Here is a 21,068-nt window from a genome sequence, read left to right as displayed (position 1 = left end):
CTGTCGCTCGCCTTCTGCCAGCAGCTGGTACGCAGCATCGCCCACTTCCAGAGTCAGGGCACCCGGGAGGCCGAGTTGCGCCTTTACGTCTCGCAGGTGACCCAGGTCAGCGCGCTGTTGAGGAGCGTCTGGGAGGCCGAGCCGGACACGCTGCTGCCCTCCCTGCAGGAGCTCTTCGCTGTCATCTCCGCCGCGGGTGAGTGAGAGCGGCGCGGAGTAATGGGGGCGTGGGTTATCCAGGGAAGAGCAAAAGCCTTAGCGCAAGCGATGGGCGCTCTGCAGGCATCGCCTGGGAGCCACTGCTTTCTCACCCAGATACTAAAAGGCAACTTTTTGATGGTAGAGAAAGCAAAGCCTTTTTTATTTCTTGCCCACCCCTAAAAGCTAGAATGGAAATAGTGATTTATTTTGCTGCAGAGCAGGATCGTGTTTGGAAAAACTCCTGGTGCGGTGCTTTAAATGAGATACTGAAATGAAGTTTTTGGGTGCTGTGTTAGAAAGATTTAAAGCTGTCAGTAGTAAAATGCATATAAATATCTCAAAGGCTGTTGCTAAGAGGTTGGTGTCAGACTCTTTGGTGCCCAGCAACATGACAAGGAGCAAGGGCCATTAACTAAAATACAAGTTTCACCTTAACATGAGGAAGAACTTTAGATTGAGGGTGGCAGAGCCCTGGAACAGGCTCCCCGGGGCGGTCATGGAGTCTCTGTCTCTGGAGACATTCCAAACCGACCTGGGCATGTTCCTGTTTTACCTGCTCCAGGTGACCCTGCCTTGGTAGGGAAGTCGGGCTACATGATCTCCAGAGGACCCTTCTAACACAATTCTGTGATTCAGTGAAAAGCTGCTATTCCTCCTTGCTCCTTGGAACTGTTTACCAAGTTGGGATTTATAAATACGTATACGTAATATATATAAAAGCAATATATAGACCTTTGCTCTTTTAGGAAGAATCTAGTGCCTGAGTAATGGAAATGTGATTGTAAATAGGTTCTTTCTGACTTCTGAAATCTCTGAAGTACTATGTTAGTTCCCATTGGAAAGTGCCTTTGCTGTTGAGGTGCCTGGGAAACTTAACATTGCATTTTGCCATAAGTGGTATGGTTAGCAGAGAGTTGTTGAGATAGGACATGAGGAATACCATCTGCACTAAATCCCTAGGCTTAACATGATGTATAATAAACAACTTACAGTACTTCTTTTTAGAAAAATACAAAACCTACTTATCAATTCCACTTAGGGTAGAGGAGGAGGAGGAAGTTGTCAGATGGTCACTTTCTTGCATGGATATGAAATGAACTAAAGGAGTTTGTAATTCAGTGCTGTTCGTTGTCCTTAATTCATTGAAACATTTTAATTTTGGTTTCATTTGTGATAATACAATGCAAGATGTAGGATAGATTTATTGTCACTTTCAAACTATGGCGAAGTTGTAGGATAGAACATAAAGCATTTTTTTTTTTTGTGGGGTTTTCTTTTTAGTTCCTTACATTATGTCTTGTTCACCTATTACAGATACTTCATTCGAACCTTCTGTTGCACTGGCAAGTCTTGTGCAGCACATACCATTGCAGATGATTACAGTACTCATCAGGAGCCTTACTACAGATCCTAATGTGAAAGATGCAAGTATGACTCAAGCTCTGTGCAGGTAATGTATTTCATTGTGAAGGGAGAGAAGTCTCTTAATCTTGCCTTTTTGGACGTTATTTGTTACTTAGGTTCCATTAAAAAAACAACCAAACAAAAACATAGAAAAGAGGAACTTTTAAGATGGTATTCCAAGACATGCTTTTGGCATGTGAAGGTTATAAAGAGATCTATATGTGTGTATATATATATGTATATATAGATAGATAGTTATATGATGCTGTGGATGTTACTGGCATGGTTTCAGTTTAAGGTTGCTGCCTTCATTGCTATTGTGGCTTCATTCTCCAGCCCTACTGAGGTGGATGAAGAGGGTTAAATAGAAACTAAGAGGAAACACCTGTGTTCCTCCTAGATGGCCTCTTGAGTGAGGTTTCCTACCTTCTGGAAGATGGCATAAGTAGGAAACTTCATGGGGTTTGCAGTCAAGCTGAGAAACAAGGCCTTGTTTTCAGGAGATGAACCTTTCTGCTTTTCCAAGAAGCAGGGTAGAATTCTCACATGATTGTTTTAACCATCATCTCCTGCTCTGAAGAGAGGAGGCAGTTCAAAATGAGTTCTACTGCTTAGTTTTGAGGGTTTTTTCTGCTTAGATATCATCACAATTTTTTAGTAGGATTCACAGAGAACAGTCTCTATTACCCTTTTTACTCAAACCCTCTTAGGTTTTTTGGATGTTCTTTGAATGACAGAGGAATAGGAATGATGTAAAAGCAATTGCATATTATCTAACCTTGAGTAAACGTGGTGGAGATGAGTAGCAGTGTTAACAGACTGGGATTTAGATTGCAATCTTGGTTAGTATCTTCGGATATGTGAATAACAGTGATGTAGAAAGACGACAGTGATAGAAGGATGAAGACCATTGAAGAAGCTGTTATTGAGCACTGAAGGGTAGAAAAATGGGTAGTGCAGTTAAATAGGGGACTCTTAGAAATTTGTGTTGTTTAAACAATAACTTTTAAGAAGGCTTAAACTAAGAGTTTAATGTCTGCAATATTATTAGTTTTAAGTACATCCATTTGAGTGTAGTGTAGTACTTAGGCATTCATGTAGTGTAGCACTTGAATATCTTGGTGAAATACTGAGGGCTTTTTCACACTGAAAACATTTCTTGTGTATACAGTAAGTTGAGAAGCTGTATTTCAGTCGAAAACATAGTGAAAAGAAGCAGCACTAGTAATACAATTTGGAGTAAGACATGTTGTTTAGGGATTTGAAAAGAATTTCCTTCACTGAACAGATGTCAGCAAAGCTGTGTGCCCAGTCTAAATGTCAGAGCTGGGAGATTCTGGATTTGGGCATACTAATAATTTGCCAGTAGTGTGCTGGTGATTAATTTTCAAGTTACTGTAATTTTAACATTTATGTTGCATTGCTGCATCAACACAGTATGATCATATAACTGTAGCCTAAGAATGGCTTCGCTGTGTGCCTCTGCTTAGGGAATTAATGCAGTGCTGAGCTTTGGTTACAACAGGAGCTGTTATTATCGTGTAAGAGCTCTTTTTTTACTACTAACCATGTAGTGGGTTAGTTTTTCTCTTGTTTTGGAAAGGGACGGGCAATCTTACTTGCTTTGTTCATTTTTTGAGGTAATACTCAATCTCAACAGCCTCTAGTTTTGTTCCATGGAACCTTGTTGGTTTTGTTTCTGGATATTATCATGTCAACACTGCATCCAGCTTCTTTCTCTACCTCTGGCAGCCCTTTGCAGTTATTACTCTCTTCTGGCTTAGTGGAGCAAAGCAGCTGGAATGTCTGGAGTACCAAATGACAACGCAATCATCAGGCAGCATTCCCAGGAGATGCAGAACTCCAGGCACAGCAAGGTCTGATGAGAGTCAGCAGAGCTTTGGTGACTGTAAATTAGAGACCTTGTTGCTCACTTCCTAAGTACAACTTCATGGCACTGCAAAGTCTGTCTAAAGTTGAATACAGAGTAGTAAATAATTTATATTTAACAGACTCATAAATTGAGTTTGTTCAGAGGGGGCAGTATATTAGACACAGGACAGTGTTAAAAAGGGTACTTGGCTTTTGGCATGAGCTGTTTTTGATTCACTCAGCTGTCTCATGAAACCTTACCTGAATCATCAGTGAGGAAAAGCAGAAAATTGTTGAATCTCCTTGAGGGTATATGGCTACTTTAAGGGTCTACTTCAGAACTCTGGGGGAAAATGGACTGGCTGTACTCAGGATCCTGACAAGTGTAATGTTTCTTTGCACTTCAACCCAAGTATCTTTGTTAAGAGAAACTGAAAATTTTGCTAAGAAAAACTGCAGGTATAACCAGGTGCTCTGTCCTATTGGAAAAAATGTAAAATACTGTAAAATACTTGTAATTTATTGGGGGTGCCAGATGGTCTGAGGATCGTCTGTTGCTATTTTGGGGGTTTTTTTCTAATCTCAGTGATTCAAACCTGAGGTTCCAGATTCTTTGATGTGGTGAATAAGATATTTTGTGAAAAAAGTTACTGTCTGAGATTGCGCAAATAACTTATTTTTCTATTTGAAGATAGCAAAAATACCGTCCTTATTAGGCACATATATGGGTAAAAGACCTGCTCATTTTAGGGTGGTATGAGGCAGAAGGTCCTCTTGAGGCTTTTAAGGTTCTCTTAATCTGGTCAAACCCAAAAAAGCATCCTATGTTTATATTCATGATCATCATGGCCCATACTACTATCTGCCTCTGTATTAAAAATGCAGTCATTGATTGCAAACGAGCAGAAGCCAAGTAAATGCAGCCAAAATACCTAATCTTCACCTACCAGGTCTAAGATTTGATCCATTTTGGGACAGTCTCAAGCAGGTCTGCGAGTTCACCTCTGTTTCTTCTTCTGGCTTTTGTTTGTGCTCTCAAAGGCATTAACTGTCAAGATTAACAGTCAGATGATAGATGATGTAGGGCTCTACAGAATACTTGTCTCAACAGTTAAGAAAACGAAATATATTTTCGTTAGGCTTAAATTAGCTGTGCACATGTTTCTGCCACTGCTGAAAAATAGCAAGCCTACAAATCAGGGAGGGGAAGATTTGAAGATGATTGGGCTATGAGTTGTGGAGGTTTTTTTTAGGTTGAGGTTATTGCAAACAAAAATAGTTTGGGCCTGTGTTTTTGATTGTTTTAGAAAGTACATGAGAAAGTTGCTCAGGGTAAACATGTTCGCATTTAACATCTTGAGGAAATGAGAGCTTTGTGTAAGTTCAGAGCAATTATTACCATGTTGCCATGTTTCTTTGCAAATTTTTTTTTGTAGTAACATGGAAGAAGATTTGTGCTTGTTTGTTAAAAAGGCAGTTCTAAAGATCCCTTTTTTTAGGGAAACCATTGAATTTTATATGTGCAGATAGTACCTAATTCTAAGATACATATATATATATATATATATATATATAATCACTTGTCTCAGTATCTGTCCACTCTTGTGGTAGAAAGTTTTTCCTTCAACTTAATTAGTGCTGCCTCATCTTGTTTGATGAAGGGGGTCTTGTTGTCAATTAAAGAAAATTCAAAATATTGCCAAGTAAAATCTCAGAAGAACAAAGCCTAAACTTCATGTTTTAGCTGGCACTCCCTTACAATATTGTCTGTGTCTTAGAATTGCTTCAGCTAATCTGCTTGTCTGCCTTAAGGATCAGTATAAATTGACTATTAATTTAGAAGGATAGAATACCTCTGTATTCTATCCTTCTGTATTCTGTTCCTGATATTTCACTATATTTTCTAGGTACTCAGCTTTTTTCTTAGCCCAAGTGAAATTCTTCCTTTTGAGATGCATGTAGACTCCAGACTGCTCAGTGTATTTAAAATTACTAGATTTTACCATTAAGAGTATTTAAGCTGGCTTCCAGGAGTGTAGTTGTAAGTTGAAGAGGCTTCCTTAATGGTCAGTTTTGGTCTGCTTTGGGGTAAAAGGTGTAAGAGCGGAAGTTACCAGGCACAGGCACTTTTTCAGTAGTAAGTTTTTCCCAGATGTTAGCTTAGTGTTTATAAAATCAGGGTGCATTTTCTAGACTTAACAAGAAACAATACAAAAGACTGGCTTTTATATGGTTATGTATTTTTGGGGATGCATATTTGCTTCAAATATATTAAATAAATCATTATTAATTTCAAACTTAAATTACTTGAGATATAATCAAAATTAATTTACCACTTGCATAACATTCCTGCATTAGTTATTGTGAGTCTTATTGTATAAGCCTGTAACAAGGTAATATAGAGTATATTTTTCATTGAGATTAAAGTTAGGGGCATATTGGTTTTTTTAATTTTTTTTTTGTTCTCCAATTGCCTTGCAGAATGATTGACTGGCTATCCTGGCCTCTGGCTCAGCATGTGGAAACATGGGTGATTGCACTGCTGAAGGGATTGGCCGCAGTCCAGAAATTTACCATCCTCATTGATGTCACTCTGCTTAAGATCGAACTGGTATGTTGGACAAGAGCATTCAAAACTGAGGGAGAGGGAAACGAATTGCTAACACCTATGCAATTGTGTAGCATCTTTTTTTATTGCAACATACAGTTTCTTCTTATTCTGAAAATATGATGTAAATGCATCTATAGCTGTCATTTGCATGTAATGATTTTGTCTGTTTCAAATTGGTTGTGTGTTCGAAGATTTGTTTCTGTGTTTACTGAAATTTTACTTTGCAGATTTCCTGAAATAAATGTGGGTTTTTTTAGGTCTTTAATCGACTTTGGTTTCCTCTAGTGAGGCCTGGTGCCCTTGCTGTCCTTTCCCACATGTTACTTAGCTTCCAGCATTCTCCAGAAGCTTTCCATTTGGTGAGTTACTAAATAACTGTTTTTCAGTGATTTGAAATGTCACTCACTGTGTGATTTCTGAAATGGGTGTAAAGAGCAACAGAATTGGTGTGCTTGGGTTTCTGTTGGAAGGTCCTAGAATCAGATTCCCATGGTCACAAGGAAGGCTTTTTAGCTTCCAGATTCAACCACTTCTTATATAACTGGAAGCAAGCATTGTCTTTCCTTGTATGTACCTATTTCAGGCAGTAGTATCTGTGCACCACATTTTGACTGCATGCTTCTGGAAATCCATTTTATGTGCGTGTAACTGGCTGATAAAGTTGGCCTGCAAGTAGGTTTTGAGGACAGCTGATGGGGAAAACAGATAACCAGTTATCTGCTCTATGTAACCTAGTCACCCTGAATAGGCTTGTGAGACCAAGAAGTACTTCCCTTCCAGAAAGCTGTGCTGTCTGTGTCAATGTTCATGGACAAATTAAAGGACACCATTTTTAATGGCCCCTCGCCAAAATGCATTTCATTAGTTAAGGCTACAGATAGGAGGGTGTGACAGTGGCTGTTTGTATTACTACAGAAAGGTGCTCAACTTAAAGTTTAAGAGAAATATGTCTGAGATTTAATAGTAACAACCTGGCACATTGTTTCTAAGCTGTCCCCGAGGCTCTGAAGGGATATCAAACCCTTTGTTTAATGTCAGAGTAATTGCCTTATGCCTGTTACATTGCTTTTTAACGAGAGATGTCTGAAGTTTCTTCACTGCCCTAATCTTGGTTTAGGATAGAAATTTGAGTCACAAGCCAAGTAGCCTTAAATATGCTCAAAACATAAATATTTCATATATTTACTGTCTTGCTTTTCTTCTTTTTTCCTAAGAGAGACAAAACATTAGAAAAAATGTAAAATATGAGATAGCTTATTCTAGAAAGGAATTTGATTTAACAAAGAATTTCTGTTGGAGGCTGCATGCTGTACTGCATAAATACCTCCCTCCAAGATTTCATGAGCATTTTTGCTCTATTTTAAACAATTTTCTTCACTATCATTTTTTGTGCTACTACTATAATTTAATATTCTGTAATATTTTCCTTCACTTAAAGTGCTTGTTTACTTCTTTATAACAAATGGTCTGATTGTGAAAGGGTCAAATGCATATTTGATAAATAGAAATGAATTTACTTGGTAATGCATCTGAGATTACATTCCCCCTCCTTACACTTGAGCATCATTAGCATAAATTAGTTTGGTATTTTTATAGCAGAAGCAGTCTTGCACTTATGATGTAGAACTTATGATGATCAAAACTCTACTGATGTACAAAAGTTTATTGCAGCCTCAGGTCAGAAGTGGTAATTCTGTGTTTATTCAAAGTGTAACTTTCAGTATTACCCAGCCTGCAGAATATGACTCTCTTTGACAGAACTGAGAACCTCTACTTTTTCTGTTCTTCCCATCTGCTTTGTCTGTGCAGAATTACCGTATCTCAGATCTACTTGACACAAATCTCCTTCTTGGAGCCCAGTAGTCGCTTTCTCATTGCTATGTACCCACATTTATAAAGTGGAAGATGGAATTTTTTCGTTGCAATAGCTTTCACTATTGACTTGTGGTACAGTGAACACTTCATCTTTGTTTTTCTTTTTAAACAGTGGATATCTTGCTTACCTAAAGAGCAGAGTTTATTTATCAGAGATGTAAAAATATTTTTTATACTCAGAGAATAACCAATATTTGAAAAAGTGGCAAACCAGTATTTTGCACCTGGCCCCTTTTACTCTGGTGTTTTGAACTATATCAGTTCTTGTAATTGGTATACCTTCCTCAAATTCCTGTATTCTTATCATTACTGTTCTGTATTTCATGTCTTTAGCTTACAAATTGTTTGGTAGTAATTAATGATGAGAAATTATTCTCTCAATTTCTTTCACAGTTAATCAATTTTGATCACTTGGAAACTGGCAAAGGTGTCTGAAATACTTTGGTTCACAGTGAGAAGTCCCTACTTTTTGTGAATTGCTTTGAAGTAAATTTCTACTTGATATCTTAGGACTTATGTCTCGTGCATTTAAAAATAGAGAGCTGTGCTGAAGAAGAGGAAGGAGATGAAGTAAACATTTCTGAGTCTAATCTGACCCAATTTAAATTAGTCCTGAATCTGAGCTAAACCTCGAAAGAGATTACCATGGCTTTGGTGAACTTCCAGCTCATAGTACCTGGCGTGGTCGTGGTTCATGGTAGTTGAGGTGCCTCACTAGGTGGAGCTATGGGCCGGTTTCCTCCTTGGAGGAATAGCAGGGATGTATTTTTGGCTTGGGATTCCAAGCATTTGTTTCTGTTGTAGGAAAATTGAGAGGTTTGTTTTAAAAACCGTATCTGTGAATTTAGAATAGGCTACTAAACTGATAGTGGTGGCACAAAAGCAAAATGTTTGCAGTTAATATCCTTAATAAGATGAGTACTTTTGGACACTCGACTATTTAAAATCTTAGCATGCACCTTCTAAATTCATAAAGTTCCAAAACTTGCTATGTGAGCTAAAGAGAGCACTGAATAATTAATTGTGCTGCTTTGAAAATTGTCATGTGTAAAGAATGTGTGTTTTTCAAGTCATTGTTTTTCAACCACTTCTTATTTAATAACAAAAGATCCCCTGTCATTTGGCATGCATAAACCAATGAAGTTCAATGAAGTATTTTGTAGAAGAAAAAAACAATGAGAAAATGCAGTTAACACCTTTTTGTTTCTTTGTTTTCCCATTCAGATTGTCCCACATGTGGTCAGTTTGGTTCACTCCTTCAAAAGAGATGGCTTGCCTTCCAGTACAGCCTTTTTGATGCAGTTGACTGAGTTGATACACTGTATGATGTATCATTATTCAGGGTTTCCAGAGCTCTATGAACCCATTCTGGAAGCTATTAAGGTACATTAGGAATGTTAAGAGGGTGGAATGTTTTTTGTTTTCCCAGACATGAAGCTGTAGTTGCACAGATCTAAATTTTTTAGAGCTTCCACGTGAAGAAAAGAGCTAACCACACATTCTCATGTCAACCCTCTGTTTGAAATACAGAATAAATATAGAGCTTTGAAGGAGAAGGTTGAGGGGAGGGGAGGGAACAAGGGCAGGGAGGGCTGTTGTATCTCCCTAGGCTATCAGGGGCAGCAGGAAGACCCTGAAGCAGAACTGAGAAGCAGGGGGAGATAGAATACTGCTGAATGGCAGGACCTATTATAGAAACAAATACAAAAACCTATTAAGTGTGTTAAATGTTTCTCTTGTAGGATATGCCCAAACCCACTGAAGAGAAGATTAAGTTGATTCTCAGTCAGAGTGCCTGGACTTCTCAATCCAGTTCTTTGCCATCTTGTTTATCTAGACTTTCTGGAAAATCTGAAACTGGGAAGACAGGCCTAATAAATCTAGGAAATACTTGCTACATGAACAGTGTTATTCAGGCACTTTTTATGGCTACAGAGTAAGTGCTTCTTAACACCTCTTTTCATTGCAAATAATTCTTGCAGTTACTGCACTCTTGATTTTCACAGAATAGCAACATATCCTGGGGTCTCTCAGCTTGCTGGATCTGAGTGGAGTTTTTTGCACTCAGTTACTGATTGCTTTGTTCAAGTCCAGCTCTGGAAACTGCAATTTTAGCCACTAAAAATCCTGATCCTTCTGCCCAGTGTCAAAAGACAAGTCGTTTTTTCCTCACTGTCCTTGCTCACTGCAGTATTGTAAAAGTTTTTGGTGATGTTTTGTTATAATCTGGAAGGTACTAAAAAAATTTCTCTGCAGCCCATTCCTACACTTTTAAATGTTTAAAGACATAGGTATTTTGCAGTGTTAGTCTTACTGTACAGTAATTTTGTATGTGCATTAGAGCAGAGTCCCAGGATTAAAGGGAAGTGTTACATGTTTTGTTTTCTTTCAATTTGAAGTAATTATCTGAGCTGGAATGATAACTGCATTGTTAGAAGTCTAGCAAGGAAGGTGATGTCTCTCTTTCATTTCAGTTTCAGAAGACATGTTTTATCTCTGAATCTAAATGGCTGTAATTCCCTAATGAGAAAATTACAGCATCTTTTTGCGTTTTTGGCCCATACCCAGGTATGTCAGTTTTCCATCTCTTTCTTTCCATTGCTTTTCTTTAAGCCTAGATCTATATACCAAAATTGAGAAACAAACATGATGCCATGGGAGTCCTCTTGAGTATATCAAGTATAAATATTATAGTTTTGTATGGGAATGAGTCTGCCTTCAGATGCTCAGATGGTGTGGATGGACTTATGAAATACACATTTTTCTGAGTGGAAGATGTTGGCATTTTGTTGTTTTTATAAAAAGGCAGTGATAGGTTTTCTTTGAGAAGCAAGAGTGAGGAAATCTAAATAAGACCTGAGTTGATATACAAGCTGATTTTATGTATCTTTCTAGGGTAAGCTGTGACCTTCTTCAGTGATTTTTACACTAAATTTTATTGTAGTTCAAATTCTAATGTGAACATTATTAGAATGTTCAAAACATTCTGCTAATGCTAGAAAGGCACAAGACACTTCTGTTCTCCTTAAATAATGCAATAAACTTGTGAAGGGAATGAGGCCAGATCAGCTTCAAAATAAATGGATACTTATGAAGTACTGGTGTTCTCAAGAAAGCAAACAGGTTTTTTAACTCACCAGCAAGAACAGTAGCTGCTATTATGCATAATATCTGGCTTGCACTCACTAAACATTAATATTTGCCAGCAGGATGAACTATTTTTATCTTTACTAGAGACAATTGCTACAAAATTAATGGTTCTCCCTTCATATAATTAAGTTGTATAAATGTTTGTGTACCATGTGTTTCATTCAGCTACTCTGGGATAATGTAGTCCAAAGTTCAGCTGTTAATATTAAAATAATATAACCAATTTTTTAAGTAGTTCCTATGTAACCTTGCCTGTCCTCCTCTCACTTGAACAGAGGGAGGCATATGCTCCTAGAATTTTCTTTGAAGCTTCCAGACCACCATGGTTCACCCCTCGATCCCAGCAGGATTGCTCAGAATATCTCAGATTCCTGCTAGACAGGTATGGTTATGGTGCCATTAATGGGAATGAATCTACAGCCTTAACACATAATGTTGAACTCTTAGGAGCAGTTGTGTAACAGTTCCACTGCTGAATGGGGATCAGGAATTCTCAACCTCATTCCTGTCCTTCTCTGGTCTTCTGTATGGTCTGTGAACTACTTTTCTTCATGGGTTTAATCTGTGGTAAAGTCTGGATGCCATCTTGAATCCACATAATTAAAAACAGGCTATGGTGGTAACAATGTGCCACTTTTACAAACTTAAACATGGGTGTTATGTTCGAGTCGTGGTCCTGTTCTTAAATTAATGTGGTTGCTGAAAGCAGTTTGGTTGTGCTTCTGGAATTTTGTGTTGGTGGAGATAGCTGTATTTCATACAGGGCAAAAAAGTCACAGAGATGTACATGTCATTATAACCAGTTAATTAAGCAAGCAATTAACTGTGGCAGAGATAGAGCAGTAATACCTAAAATTGTTAATAACCCTCTTTATTTTTGGCTTGCTGAGATGTGGCTTAAGCAATATTACTTTAAGACACATTCCACTTCTGGAGAAATTTATCTCAATAGTGAAATAGTGTTCTTTTATTTTTTCCCCTTGTCTTGGGTTTCTTTTTTGGTTTGGATTTTCTTGCTGTATTTTCTTAACTTTCCTGGCTGCAGAATTCTGACATTTTCTTCAGAAGTAGTCTGGCAGTAGATAAATAGTTACTTACTGTCTTACAAAATCTGACATACAGGACCAGTCAACTCGAGAGCTGATTTACTAAGACAGTGTAATGGTAAATAATAAAAACATTGTTAGGTTCTTTTAATACTTGCCAGTTCTTTCATTATATCCATCGTGTTCTGTTATATATAATGAGACCCACAATAAATGCTTTTGTGCCTCTCATACTCTGTTTTGGATAGCACAGACCTCTATGGTTCAGCTTGCTTGTATAAAAAATAACTAACAGATTTTTTAGTGTAAGACACTTCTAGCAACTTAACCATCTATATTTTTTAGCTCAGCTGGAAAAAATAATGTGAAATAGTGTGGCAGTATTTGGAAAATAGCACAGTTACTTGGATTTATTTTTCTTTGTCTTCAGGTTGCATGAAGAAGAGAGAACTTTGAAAGCATTGTCTTCAGCCAAGAGTTCTGAAAGTATCATGAAAGAAGAATCCCAGGCACGAGAAGCTGTCCATACAACACAAGTATTTACTGAAGCACCTTGTATGGGAAGTGAGGAAAGAACTCTGATAGAGAAGATGTTTGGAGGAAAATTGAAGACTAACATATGCTGTTTGAACTGCAAAAGTATGTCTCAAAAGGAAGAAGCTTTCACAGATCTCTCTTTAGCTTTCTGTCCTCCAACTTCCTTAGAGAACGTTGACCCAAAATGTATGGAACATTCTGAAGTGAAAGATGACTATGTGGCGCAAAGTAGTACTTTAGCAACCAGTCCTGCTGCAGAAACACCTCTCAGTAATTTGGAAGTAAATCATGGATGTGACACAATAATGAATGAAGGAACCATAGAAGATTTTTCTAATGAGCCAAACTCTGAGAATACCACAATTTCTGAACTCAAAGTTCAAAGTAATGGGGATATGTCTCAGAGTCTAGTAGGTAAAAATACCCTGTCAGTTACAGACTTACTCAATTACTTTCTGGCACCTGAGATCCTTAGTGGAGACAATAAGTATTATTGTGAAAAGTGTGCCTCTCTACAGAATGCTGAAAAAACTATGCAAATCATTGAGGAACCTGAATACCTCATTCTCACTCTTTTGAGATTTTCATATGATCCAAAGTGTCACATAAGGCGCAAAATCTTGGACAATGTTTCTCTACCACTTGTATTGGAGCTGCCAGTGAAAAGAGCAACATCCCCTTTAGCTGTTGTTTCAGGAGGCTGGTCTGTTGGTGTGGAGATTTCTGATACTGGAGAAAACCTTGCTAAAAAACTGAAGCCCTCAGGTGCTGATGAAGTGACCTGCCCACAATTGGTGCCCTATGTGTTAAGCTCTGTGGTGGTGCATTCTGGTGTATCCTCTGAAAGTGGACATTATTATTCATATGCTAGAAATGTTACTGGCTCAGGGCCTTCAGGGCTCTGCCACCAGTCTACAGCTCTTTCTTTAGTTTCTCCTCAGGGTAAGTTGTTTACAGAGGAGAGTCCTTGTACTGTTGTAGAAAATGAGCTGGACACTGAGATGCCAAGAGAATGGTTTCTGTTCAATGACAGCAGAGTAACATTTACCTCATTTCAGTCAGTCCAGAAAATCACCAGTAGATTTCCAAAGGACACTGCTTATGTTCTGTTTTACAAAAAGCAAAACAGCACCTGTGGCTTCAACACCAATCCAGCAAATGGCCTCTGGGTAAATGGAGACCCTCCTCTACAAAAAGACCTCATGGATGCAATTACAAAAGATAACAAACTGTACTTGCAGGTAAGATGGAAACTTGCCTCACAAGAGGCAGTCTAAAGGAAAGAACAAGGTAGCTTTTTAAGTATTCTAGTATGTTAACCTTATAAATCACTAGTCTGGCTTCCATCTTGGTGTTGCTGGACAGGTTTCATAGTAAGATTGTCACTGTTAGATGGGAATTGTCAAGGAAAATGGCATAAACGCATTTCAGTTTAAACTTTGAGTTTAGGTCATTTAACCACTTGTAATTCCAGATGGGAGAGGCTTCAAACAGTTCAAACTTTCATTGCCTTTACTAAATTACAAGAGTGGCTTAAGTATACTTAAAAACTTCTGAGTGGTGTTCTTACTAGTGCATTTTCATTTGTAGTGAAGTTTTACTTGCAGAACTGTGCTTACCCAAGTGCCTGACAACTGAAATGATGACAAGATGTGGGTGACTAGATTCCATTTTCCCTTTCCTGCCTATGTCATATCCTCTGTGGGACCAGCACTGCCAGCAGCACATTCCCTGTGGTCTGAGAGTTTCACCTGGCTGTGCCAGCCTTTTTGTTTACTATTAGCAAAAAGCAGTGTTCTCCACACTTTGATATGTTTTTGTTTGAGCATTGCTGCTATTTTTGGATGTTCTAGGAGTAGAAGTGTGTTTTACTGTGTACTCTTTGATGGGTTAAGCTGTTCCTTGTAAGGGTTATAGGCCAACTCACATTAGAAGAACTAGGTAAATTTAACTTAGAAAAAATGAGCTAAATCTCAGTGTGGAAAATCTGCTGCAGGTATTCTACAAACATGAACAGGAGAATGAGAGCTTAAATTGCAACTCTGTTGCTATTTTCAAGCTGTGTGTCTAAAGCATTTATGTCCTGTCTTTGCATATGTGCCGCATCTTGTCTTGACTTTGTCTTGGCTTCTGTAGCAGTGATCTCTGATCACAGAATAGCTTGGGTTGGTAGGGACCTTCAAAGGCCATCTAGTCCAACCCCCTGCAATGAGCAGGGACATCTTCAACTTCAAAGTCCTATCCTGCCTGGCCTTGAATGTTTCCAGGGATGGGGCATTTACCACTTCTCTGGGCAACACGTTCCAGTGCTTCACCAGCCTCAGAAAGAATTCATTCCTTATATTTAGTCTAACTCTACCTTCTTTTAGTTTAAAACCATCACTCCTTGTCCTATTTGGTGGGTATTTTCCGTTTTTTAATTGTAATCTCCTCAAAATGAAAAATATTTTCCAAGCGTATCATTTTTGTTTGCTTTTTAGGTTTTTTTTGTTTGTTCTTAGATCTTTACCTACCTTTCACTTTTGAATTCTTCAGTATTGGCTTTCTTTGTAGTGTTTTATTAATCTCAGTGTTGCTGAGCTCCTGACCTCTTTCTCATTTTAATTGAGGCTCATTACAAGTGCTCAGTTACTGTTTTTCTCAAATTAATGCTAATACTGCGATTCACTGAATTAGATTATTCTAAGATGCCATATTTCACTGTTGGTTCAGAGTTCTAAACTAGTGTTTTTCAGCTAAGTCAAGAATATATTTTTCTGTCCTGAGAAAGCCTTTACTTTTTTTAGAAGATATGTTTAAAAAAAATTCTTTATCTTACTGCTTTTGTTTTGCTATTGCATATCAGTTTACCACATGGTAAATGAAGATGTTTTCACTTTAAATATCTAAACCTGCAATATGGGTAGCTCCCACTCTATTTAAAACAAATTTAAAAACCCTCTCTGGGAACAAGTGGAAAGCAAGGGAGGATGCTCTCCATTATTCTCAGTCCAGAGAACTAAAGGGACTATCACGTTTTACTTACCTGATGTAGTGTTTGTTGGGATAAATATAATCAATATGAAAATATTCAACATTTTTAGAAATAAGGCTATTGCTTGTAAAAATGCCAGTGCTGTAAGCTAAACAGTTTAGTAGTGTAGTTTTTCAACTAAACAGGCTATTTATGCAAGGTCTGCTATTTTAATCAAAAATTGCGGTTGATTTCTGGCACTACAATTGAGTTTTTAATATTGCCTTGTTATTCCTAGTAAACTTGCTTCGTTTTTGGTGTGACATACAGTTAGCCAGACAGCTATGAATCCATATCTTGCTGGAGACAGCGTAATACTGTCTTCAGGAATATGGCCAGTGCATTTGTGTAGATGGTGTCCTCCAAATATATTACATAATTTTGAAAATGAGTATGCATTTCAGTCCATAGTAGTGTACAATAGTTTTAAACTTAGGCTGTGTTTTTGAAGAGGGCAAAGTAATTTAAACTCACAAGGACTATTTTTAGCACACGTGAAAGTATGTGGACAAGACTTCAGTTTAGTGCTTTCATGGTAGTATAATACTGTCAGGAAGAATTGAAGGTGACCCCTGTAGTTACTAAAACCCTGTTCTAAAGTTTGCTTCCACTGCCTTTAGGGAGGTGTGTAGTGATGAAGTGTCATGTGAAGGAGGCTATTGGTATGAGCCTTAGCACTGGAATACTTCATTTGTTGCCAGGTCCACTGTCTTTTTCCTGTTAGTCTTCCAGAGCCCAAGACCTGCCTTCTCTCCCTTTATTTTTTAAGCTCTTGGCCAATTCGAGAAAGGTATACTAAAGATTCAAAATTACTGCAGGGTTTATTGAACTAGTTGGCCAGAGACAAAATAGTGCATGATATGTCTAATGAGGGAAAGGCTGTGCTCATCCCCTTCTTAGATGTCTTAAGAAGCCTCAGGAGCATTCAGCTGAAAAAGCAGCTGGCAGGAGGTAGAGCTTTCATGTTCCTTCCACTTGTGCAGGTACATTTTCCGGTGGTTTACTCTGATTTTTATGAAGTGCTTGAGAATTGCAGAGACTTAATAATGTTATAATAGTTAGCATAGCAATAATACTTGAAAGCTGAAAAGCTGTAGTGAATAGAAGCTAGATAGCTTGTCCATCTTTTGGCCTTTTATCTGAGTATGTTGTTACTCTGTGCTGTCGATTGAGTGGAATGAAAAAGTGTCTTTGAAGTAATTAACATTGATTTTAAGGTTTTACCTTTCAATTTTGCGACCAAGAGCATTTGAAAATTGCCAGGATGAAAACTCATATGAAACATATATCAAAACCTGTTTTGTTAGCTTCTGATCAGCAGATTCATGTTCTAGTGACATCCCATGTTACTATAAAACACAATTTAGCATGAACTCAGATGGATTTTATTTTGTTTCACTTATGTTTACTGACAATAGTGAAATTGTACATCTTAGATGGGCTGTGGATGTTCAACTTGAAAGTGCAGTAAAGCTGTTCACTAGAAATTAGTGATGCTGCTTTAAAAGCTGTTTCAAGGGCATGAGGTTGTGCATTGGTTTGTTTTTTTTTTTTTAATTGTCTTTATTCTTTCATTTCAGGAGCAAGAGCTTAGTGCTCGAACACAAGCGCTTCAAGCTGCCTCAGCCTCTTGCTCTTTCCGACCCAATGGATTTGATGACAATGATCCCCCGGGAAGTTGTGGGCCCACAGGTGGAGGAGGAGGGGGTGGGTTCAGTACCGTCGGTAGATTGGTCTTTTGACTATGAAGACAACCTGGAATACACTGGTTCCAAAGCAGCCCAGTACTGCTGAGGACAAATAAAATACTGAACTCTGTCAGATATTGTACCAAGCTTTGAGACTTGATCCTTGTCCAAAAGCAAATATTGGTGTTTCTTTGGTTATGTTTTATTTGAAATAAATAAGTGCATAATGGAAAAAACCTACCTCTTAAAAGTTCAGTTGCTTTCATAGTAAGATATGCTTGCCCAAAAGACAGAAAATTAAGATTTTTTTAAGTAGATGCTAATGACATTGCATTAAACTGAACAAATGCACTTACATCAGTTTCTCTTGTCATCATCCACTGAATGAAGAAAGTTCATTTTTTACTCTGATGGTATTGCTTTATGTGGAAACTCATTTTCAGATGGGTTAAACTGCATCTGTAGTCTCTCACCCACTGCTTATTTTCAAATCCAGTGCTTTGTGGATTTTCAGAGATGATGCAATTTGTAATGAAGGCAATAACTTAAATGTGACATGGTACAGTACCTCCCAGGTTAAAAATTCTGTCTATTTCCAGTGTAAATGAAAAGAAACAATTTATAAATATTTGCTAAGTTGCTATCCAAAAAAGTGCATGTTGTGTAGGAGCAATGTTTTTAAATAGAAATTGTTAACTTTGTAGCATTTCTAATTGTTTTGAGGATTTTTAAATTATTTCAGGGAATATATCTGCTGAGTATTGGAAAGGAAGAGATTCTGTATGTGCCTTGCAGTACCGTAACTTAAACTCTCTGAGGCTGCAGAAAATGAGAAAAATGTCTTAGTAGTAAATTATTTTTTGTCAGCATTAGAAATCAAGACATTTATAGAGAGCTTTTAGGTTTCTGGAAGTAAAAATCTGTTAGTTTGAAATTCAGTAAGTGTTGCCCTTTATTTTTTGATTAAAAATATACATACCTAGTGATCTATAACTTTCATGGCCTGTACTGCTGAAAAAACCTGATCATAAAAATAGAGATGTATTTGTGAAGTCAGAGAAAAGCTGCCTGTATTGATATTTGCTGAGGATCTTTGCTTATAAGAATCTTTTGAAGTTTTGCCTTTGGATTTTGCTGGTAGTGAGAACTTTTTGGTGAGTTCAGGATTTTTTTTTTTTTTTTTTTGTCTGCAGGAGCCCAAAATTATTCTGCCTAAGGGGCAGTGTTTGCTCATTAGGCCAGCAGAGATTGAGGATCTGCTCCTTTGAGTCTTGGCAGAAATAGCAACTTTGGTTTTGATGTGCAATGAGGATAACATAAGTAAAGGACTTAAACTGTTGAACCCAGTGATTAATTCTTGAGTAGAGTGAAGCGTAAATTTATTTAAAGTATTTTTACAAAATTCTGCACTGTTTTTGCTGTGTTTTTATATTCTATTAGGTGACAAAGTGTGTCCTTAAAAAGTATGCGGACCTGGCAGGTTTTAGCATAACTGTATAAAAATAAGCAAATTTTTTAGAAAATGCTTTTAAAAAACATAAGTTGAGAGAGTGAGGTCTTGTTCATATGATTCTAAATATATGGAGTTTAGTCTGAAAGGTAACTTAGCTTGCAAGCTATTTTTGTATTATCACTAAAACTATGCTATTTACTATAGGTTCAGATGTTATACTCAAGAAAGCTAGAGCAGCTCACTTTAATGATTTGTTTTTCGGGATTTTTGTTGTTGTTGTTGTATTTTTTAATACTTTCCAAGCCTTCTTGTGACAGTTTGTGATATCTTGGCTTTGGCCTGCTCTTTTCATTGCTATCTCAGCTGCAGGTCTCTGAACCAGGGGTTCAGCCACAAAAACATGGAATGTTTTGAGACCAGCATGAGGCACGTTCTCATTTCGTTGTACTTGGATGAGGCTTTTTTAGAAAGCTCACTTTGCTTTGAAATTCTGTAACTTTCAGTCTAAGAGGGCTTTTTTATTTCCTTTTAGGCTTCTCTGCCAGTTTGCTCTGGTTTGAAAATGTTTTATAAGACAGGTTAATTTGGCTTTTCTCTCCCAGATTTGAGGACACACTAAAAAGCTGTCTACTCTTTGCATTACCATTGGGAGTATTTTGTGTCTCTGTATCAATTTACTGTTCATTTTAAGCTACTAGTAAGTAGAAGCAGGGGCAAGTGGTCTTACTTTATATGAAATCATAGTTTTGTAAAGATCAGTTTTGTTTTTATGTTCTCACAGTGAAAATACAAATTATGCAGCCTACCTAAAAAAAAATATTCAGTATGTCTTTTTGTACTAGTTTGAAAACAAACCAGTGGGAGGCACCAAGTCAGAGTAACAATTTAATAGGAAAATTAAAGAAAAGGAAAAAGAAAAAAAGAAAACCCTGGTTCAAACTGACAGAGTCAGGATACAACCTGACACCCTGTTAGTCAGGGTGGTGATAGCAGTCCAGTAGAATGGTGGCTGCAGTCCTCCTGAAGTGGTGGATGTGGTTCTGTTGAAGCGGTGATCCTGTAGAAGGGTCTGGTCTTCCTAGGAAGGTCCAGTGGTGGCTATGTAGCTCCTGTCCTCTGGAAATCCAGTGGAAAAGGTGTCTGTGGTGTTCAGAATCTCAGATTATATCCAGGATGGAATGCTTGCTTGGTTCCTCCCTCTGGGTGGAGCATCTCACAATGGGATGATGAGTCATGAGGCCAAGTGTTGATTAGGCTCATTACCGGAGGGAGTTACCTCTGAGTCCTGCGGCAGGACAATGATGGGCCATTAACAGAAAGATAGTCTGGGGGGAGGAGGCAAGGAAACACTGCCCCACCTGGTTTCAGCATCTCATGAGGATGGTAATAGAATACACTGCAACCCAGGACACTTTTGTATACCTGTTGTACTATATTTATTTCATGAGCTCTTAGAAGGCTTTCTGCACCCTTGTTTGCCTGTTCTAAATTAGGTGTTAAATATGGAAAATTTACATGAGAATAATGCCAATCAAGTAGGATCTGCTTAGGTGCAAAATGATGGATGTCGGAAACTGAAAATAACTTCTTTCACCTTGTTGACTTCTGTCAATGCAGTTGCTTGGGGTTTTACAAGTAGATTTTAAAATTCAGGATACCTTTTTGCAAGTCTGCTTGCTGACTTGACAGCTGTCCTCGGCTGGTGAGTCATAGATACCCACCTTGGAAGGCTTCAATAAACCTAGTGGAAGTGGAGAATTATTTCATGCTCTGAAATGTGCACCTTTTTTATTGTTTAGAGTAATGGTGTTGCATGCCTCTATCTTCTGGACATGAGAGAAAAATGTACATATGGTGCTTTGATTTCTGTTGTTGTGAATGCTGGATGGTTTATTTATTTACCTTTTTTGCTCCATTCTTAATTTGTTTTCTAAGTTGAATCAATAGAAAGATACAAAATACATGAGACTGTTTCAGAAGCTTAGGGTTTTTTGTTGTTTCCTTTCATGAAAGAGACGCAGTTGTACCAAACTCAAGGGTGATATGTCTTTTAAAATCATATTTGCTTCTACCAAGACAGACTGTGATTTGGTCTTTGTTTTAATGGTCACTGGAGTTGTACTAACTTTCTTCTGTGCAGTTAATTTTGTACAGTTTCTTCATGTGGAGCATCACAGTGGATTACTGTGAACATCTCCCATATAACACGTGATTACAA

At 37.8% G+C, this 21,068-nt stretch overlaps 1 protein-coding gene across 1 annotated transcript; it reads left to right on the top strand.

The window, feature by feature from the left end:
- The first annotated feature begins 6 nt into the window (after positions 1–6).
- Positions 7–19,540, top strand: USP38 (ubiquitin specific peptidase 38). The gene is made up of 10 exons (XM_008632446.2): positions 7–196; positions 1,516–1,651; positions 5,959–6,088; positions 6,346–6,447; positions 9,188–9,346; positions 9,706–9,899; positions 10,438–10,531; positions 11,389–11,495; positions 12,590–13,937; positions 17,290–19,540. The coding sequence occupies exons 2-10, from the start codon at positions 1,575–1,577 to the stop codon at positions 17,449–17,451; spliced, it is 2,373 nt and encodes a 790-aa protein (XP_008630668.2). The 5' UTR covers positions 7–196; positions 1,516–1,574; the 3' UTR covers positions 17,452–19,540.
- Positions 19,541–21,068: the final 1,528 nt, after the last annotated feature.

Source organism: Corvus brachyrhynchos, unplaced genomic scaffold, assembly GCF_000691975.1.
Source record: "Corvus brachyrhynchos isolate BGI_N302 unplaced genomic scaffold, ASM69197v1 scaffold444, whole genome shotgun sequence".
Lineage (NCBI taxonomy): Eukaryota > Metazoa > Chordata > Aves > Passeriformes > Corvidae > Corvus > Corvus brachyrhynchos.
This window is presented reverse-complemented; position numbering and strand designations above follow the sequence as displayed.

Excerpts from the sequence above, each read along its gene's own strand:
- USP38 (XM_008632446.2), top strand. The coding sequence starts at position 1,575 with ATGATTACAGTACTCATCAGGAGCCTTACTACAGATCCTAATGTGAAA. Across the intron at positions 6,448-9,187 it reads CTCCAGAAGCTTTCCATTTG|ATTGTCCCACATGTGGTCAG; the intron begins GTGAGTTACTAA and ends TTTCCCATTCAG. Across the intron at positions 10,532-11,388 it reads CGTTTTTGGCCCATACCCAG|AGGGAGGCATATGCTCCTAG; the intron begins GTATGTCAGTTT and ends TCACTTGAACAG.